At 45.0% G+C, this 6382-nt stretch overlaps 1 protein-coding gene across 1 annotated transcript; it reads left to right on the forward strand.

The window, feature by feature from the left end:
- Positions 1-1081: 1081 nt before the first annotated feature.
- LOC146177172 (uncharacterized) lies at positions 1082-1567 on the forward strand. The gene has a single exon (XM_084581101.1). It carries the CDS (start codon positions 1097-1099, stop codon positions 1565-1567), a length of 471 nt encoding a protein of 156 aa, XP_084437227.1. The 5' UTR covers positions 1082-1096.
- Positions 1568-6382: the final 4815 nt, after the last annotated feature.

Below are 6382 nucleotides of genomic sequence, written 5' to 3' on the forward strand. Positions count from 1 at the left end.
GAAGGCTGCCTCAACGCGAGAGCCCAAGGGCTTGACTTGCGCCTGGTGTGATGGAGGACTGTATGCCGACCTCTTGAGGTGCTAAAAGGAAAGCTGTCGACATTGCAACGAAGATGGCCATTGTTAATGAACTTGCTCAAGGTGCACAAAACTGTGAACTGGTCAAGAAGTACGGACTGTCGAAATCGACCATTTCAACCATTGCTAAGGGCAAGGAAAAGATTCTTGGTGCTACCGTGAATGCCAACCCGACGACTAGAAAGCGCCTTCGGAAGGCGACCTACGCGGACGTTGAGGATGCACTGCTGAAGTGGTTCGCTGACACCGGGTCTCGCAACGTTCCGGTCAGTGGACCGCTGATGCTCTCCAAGGCTAAATACTTCGCCTTCCTTTTGGACTTTCCCGATTTCAGCCCAGGCAATGGTTGGCTTCACCGGTTTAAGGCTCGCCACGGAATTGTTTTCGATGCGGTCTTCGGCGAGGCCGCGTCTGTGAACAACGAGGACGTCGATGCGTGGCTTTCCGACAACCTCCCAACAATCACGAGCTATGCTCCACAGGACGTTTACAATGCCGACGAGACTGCGTCGGCATTGTAAACGCATGCCTTGAAAAGCGACAAGTGCACAGGAGGGAAGAACAGCAAGTTGCGCATAACCGTTCTTCTGTGTGTCAATACGGATGGCAGTGACCGCCGGTTGCCTTTTATCATTGGCAAGTCACGTAAGCCGCGATGCTTTGGAAGCTACGTGCCCGTACGCTACAAGAACAGTACAAAAGCCTGAATGAGTCGTGACTTATTTGCTGAATGGCTTGTCGAGTTCGACTGCGACATGGCACGAAAAAACAGGAAGGTCCTGCTCGTGCTGAATAACTGTGCGGCGCACGATGTGCAGCCTTCCTTGAGTGCGGTGACAGTGCTCTTCTTGCTTCCCGATGCAACCTGCAAAATTCACCCGCTGGTTATGGGCATCATTCATGCGTTCAACGTGTGCTACCGGCGGCGCGTCATCCAACTCTTGTTGGTCGCGATTGACGCTGCCATGCCAGTTCGCATCAGCTTGCTTGCCGCCGTGGAGATATTTAAGTGGCGTGGATGGAACTCAGCGCGGAGTGCATAACAAATTGCTTCCGCAAGGCAGGTTTTATGGGCCCAGGAACCGGGGAAGCCATAGATCACCCACCGGAAGGCCGGTCGCAGGAGGACTTGTGGCAACGCGTCGTTGACACGCAGCTGGCCGGACCTAACGTCGCCTGGCACGATTTCGTTTCTGCTGATGACGACGTCGACATTGAGGAGCCATGCACTGACGAAGCTATTGTGCGTGAAGTGCGAGCCCTTCCTGACTGCCCAGAGACCGACGAGGATGATGACGAGGATGCTGCTCTACCGCCGGTTGCTGTGAACGCTTCAACCGCGATCGGTTACATCGCGTCGCTTAAGGAACTCGTGTCCAGCAGAGGTCTTGGCGATGAACATATTACCGCGCTGGAAAAATTAGAAACGGCAGTGATGCGATCAGCTTTGAAGAAGCAGACATGCATCACGGACTTTTTTCAACAATAAAGTTAACTTTCGTCTCGCTTGCTCTTTTTGCCCGTATTATAGGTGGTCCACTTAGTACGAACTTTGGATACAACGAACAAATGCCGCGTGACGATCAAGTTCGTAACAAGTGGGCTGGACTGTATGTTACCCAGAACTGTCTGCACTGACATCACAACACGTTCAGCCGCCTTCAATCCCGATTGCGGCGGCCTCAGCTCGATGAAGAAACGCAAAAGCGTCGTTGTGATGTGTGATTTCAGTGCACGCTAAATATGCCCGGGTAGTCGAAGTTAATCCGGTGCCCACCACTATGGAAGCTCTTGCTTCTGACACTCCCGCCTTCGTCCTTTGCCTTGATACGGGGTTTATTATTCCACCCTGAAATATATCCAGACACGATACTGCGAATAATTTTCTGAAACAAGATCTAGACGGCCCGCTATGTTTAGTCGCCATGCCGCAAGAATTCTTGACATTGTTTTTGTGCTGGCGTTGCCGGTAGTTAAGACAAATAATTGCCTGTTCGTCCAACATACTGTATGCGACACAATAGAGGGATGCAATATACAACGCAATCTACACAGTTCACGTACGGGGTTAGGTATTTATTGCCACATGCTCGTTCGAATGAAGGGTTAGGCTTCCTCAAATGAGGGGCGGGGAACACAACAGCACATCTGCTTTCGGCGCTGTCTTTTTTAAGATGCGGGAGACATTTCGCACGTAAGGGAGCACAGCCACCTTTTTCCTTTCGCTAGATTTCTGTGCGTTTTTTTCACGAGCGGGAAGGTGCCTAAGGGTGCGATCTGCTGCCGAGACTTGAAGTGGAACGGGGTAGCCCAAGGCGGATAACCGGTTGACTTGTTCGTGAAAACTACTGGGCATGCAGTTTTGGCAAAATTTTGTCAATGCGTTTCTAAAGCGAAGTGCAATGACTCACCGTTTTACCAGCTTTGAGTAGGCGGAGCGAAACGCTAAGAGGGGCTTATTGCCACGAGGTTCGTAGTTCCAGCAAATGTGGTTGTCGGTGACTGAAAAGGTAATGTCAAGAAAGCGTATTTTCCCGTCAGATGGTAGTTCATGGGTTCGTTTCAGTAGCCTGCGATTATTCTGCAAGGCTGCCAAAATCTGCCCAGCTTCATTCTTAAGGGAGGTCCAGTCACAGTCAATAAACAATTAAAAACGTCATTCACAAATCTGAAAACCTTAAACACCTTTGAACCCTCAAGGTAGCGATGGAGGCCTCTTGCATGGTAGCTTAAAAACAGATCACTAAGCACCGTTGCTATACAGGAGCCAATACACACACCTTCCGTCTGTAGGAAGGGCTCGTTATTCCAAGACAAAAAAGGTATTTTTCAGATAAAACTGCAAAGGTTTCGGAAAGCCGCCGCATAAAACCCAGGAATCAGTCTGGAAGAAGACAACCCCGAAGCGGCCGATGCTGTCTCGAACATATTCAAGCAGAGAGGCATGCGGCAGTGTGTATTACAAGTCTTTGACATCAGTTTAGAAAGCCTGAAGGCTCTTGTATTACAAGTCTTTGACATCAGTTTAGAAAGCCTGAAGGATAGGATGATAGAAAGTCGAATTCTTCTGAGAAAAATTTTAGCTACAAAACGGTCGCACATGCTCAGCAGGTTCAGGTTTTCTTGCAGAAACTAGGCCATGCTATTCAGCCACGCTCATTTTTTGAAATAATCACCCTTAAGGGCAGGTTAGTCTTGCGCGTTTTCGTACGGACAAATACTTCCAGGGGGTTCCGTGAACTATTTTAAATGGCCTTTGTCAATTTGTCTAGCTCGAACCTAGCACACGAGGTTTTAGCTTCGGTTCGCGTATAGAGAGCGAGATTTCACAGTGGGAATTGAAGGTTGCGGAGGTAGACTCCAGTGCTCTGGCGTTGAAACTGTCGTGAGAGAATTAAGCTATCACGGATAACAATAGTACTGGTATAATATTGGCGTGATGCCTGAGATTGTTAGACAAAAATTAAGTAGAGATAAATCATGCGAATTTTCATATCCTTAAACACTGTTCACGAAGCCATTGTTATCCGGCGAATTCAGACGTGTCTATTGTACATTTCGTAAAGATAAAGATATTTCAGAAGAATGCATCGATCTTTATGACAGCTTTCAGGTAAAATACAATTATTTTACAAGAATGCAACACCACTCAAAGAACATGCGAAACATCCCTTCTAAGTGTTTACTTTATAGCTGTAGTATAGTTTGTACGCTACATTATCAAAAAAGTTGTCAAGTTGCGTTTTTCCCCCGGCTGAGAAGAGTTTATGTAATTGATTCAAATATTTGCTCATAACAAAACATTTTATTTTCACAATAATGGCAAAGGTACCAAGTTCTTTAATCCCCTGGCACAACTGACACTATTCTGGGGAAACTCAGTATGATTCAGCATGGTCGCGTTTTGATTAGCCAACCTCATTTTGGCTTTTTGTTCAAAAGAACATCATTGCTCTGTCAATAGAAATTATATCGCACAAGATATTATAGCGATTTATAGTTAATAAGACTAAGTGTCTTCCTTGGAAAACAGTTACAAAGTATGGATTCACGAACATCTTTTACACGAACTGGGTTTATCTTCTCCGCCCAAGCCGGAAGTATTGTGGCAGTCGATAAAAGCCATTTATCTCTCCTATTCTTCTTAGGAGCATAAAGGTGGCAGCTGCGAATGAAGTGCCCATGTTTTTGCCACCATATGGAAAAATGAAGGCGTACATCCTCCTTGCGGTTGTGTGTTCTGCTTTCGGTAAGTGTCGTGATTTCTCTAAATGGACTTTTATTCTTTCGGTCTTAGATAATTTTTACAGCATCCGCTAGCCTATATATGCAATGGAACGAATATATGATAGTAACAACAGGCGGCAAATATAACCTGCGAATGTCATGATGCAATGACGTTGTGACCGTTTCATAGACAAATGGCAATGCGAATAATAGCAACACATGGCACTAAACATTCTTCACATAAGGCAGCCCGTTATACCGCTTCGGAACGCTCACGGTGGTGGCACAAGGCACTCAATTATTCCGTGTAAAACAATGCAAAGAGTTTGTTAAGTTTTCCTACCTAAAATTATTGCGATTGCATTTTGTGATATTATGGGAATGTTCATTCCCTGTTTCGTTGAGCGCGCGCACCATCATATATTCCTCCCACACTTCCGGCGCACCGCTGTCATGTGCATATTGCGTGCAGACGAAGGTAGCGGTGACCTCTGACTCTTCAGAAATGTTAGCGTTTTCCTTTCCTCTATAGCGGGCTCGGTGACCACCTCGCATTCTCGAGATCCTTCTCTGGTGCCATCAGTTTTTAGAAAACCTGTTTGACGTCATCGCCCTTGATATGACCAATATAATACATTGTAACTCATCAGTGCCCTTGGTTGGTTGCACAACTTTTATTTCCAGCAGAAATGGGTGTCCTCTTCCCCGCCCCCGGCACGCGTGCCGGGGAAGACGGGGAGTCGTGCGCCCGCGGATTAGAGGCTGGCAGGTAGCCCTTGGCTTGTTGCGGCCTTTTCCGTCAGATGGAGGGTGCGGTGCTGGATCGCAGGGTCCGCGCTTCGCAGCAGGGTATCCCAGGCTTCTCTACTTGTAATATTTTGTCCTATCCCTGGAGATTGTGGGCACTCCCAAATTATGCCCTTTTGCCACTGCTGATGTCAACAAATAAGCTAAAACGTTTTTGCTAAAGGCAGGTTGCTGATATATTGGTAAGAGTTCCCTTAGCATAGATAATAGGTTTGGAGCATGCGCGGTATATTCGCGATGTATTTAATACGCACTATGAACTCAAGAATGCGCTCAAATTAAATTAGAGATAGGTTTGCTAAATTTCTAATGAATATTCGAAATATATTTTTAAATGCGTCGAAAATACATATATGAAAGTGCACTAGAGCTTATTTCAAATAGGGAAAAGTACGTATTCGCTTTAGCCTGTTGGCGATGCATTAAAAGTATTGTTTTGTAAATATAAAATTAATTGCCTTGAAGTACACTTCATGTCTTGTTCGATGTACGAAATGTATTTTTAAACCTGCCGAAAATTCTGGACCTGAAAGTGCGCTTAAAGCATCCTTCAAAGAGTGAAAAATAGATATGTGATTTTAGCACACTGCGAATGTATTTGAGATGTAGCTTTGTAAATATAAAATAATTCTCTTGAAGTGCCTTTCAAGTCTTGCTCTATATTCAATATGTATTTTAAAATGACAAAAATATTAAACCTGGAGGTGCGCTTCGAACATATTTCACATGTGAAAAAAACAACAACATATATTTAAGCATCTGGGGAATGTATACAAAATGTAATATTTAGCTTATGAAATTAAGTCCTCTGAAGTGCACTTCGAGTATTGCTCGCCACTAAAATTCATATTTATAAATGCCCACTTCTTCTATAAGCTATAATCTCTGTTGCAAGCAATGTATAACTTGAGTAACAGTTCTATGCTACAATAAACAAGTAATTGCATGGCAACACTCGGAACGCTGGGCTAACAATAGGTGACGAGCACATACCTGACACATATATCTCATAAGTAGCACCAGATTTACATCCACTAGGGATGACGTCTATTGTTACAGGATGCCTAGTGCTCACGTTATGCGTCATTAAAGGGAGGCTGAAACATATTTGCTAATCTTGAACACTTTTAAGTTCACTGAACACGACTATCATGATTAAAAATTTCAGAAATAAACTCGGACAGCAGGTGTTTACAAAAGAATTGCAGACGATTATGTTACTTCAGAATGCGACATTTGAGCGCAGCTCATCAGCTGTTTTACCTTTTTG

This window comes from Amblyomma maculatum, chromosome 10 (assembly GCF_055883805.1).
Source record: "Amblyomma maculatum isolate TAMU_Amacu chromosome 10, ASM5588380v1, whole genome shotgun sequence".
NCBI lineage: Eukaryota > Metazoa > Arthropoda > Arachnida > Ixodida > Ixodidae > Amblyomma > Amblyomma maculatum.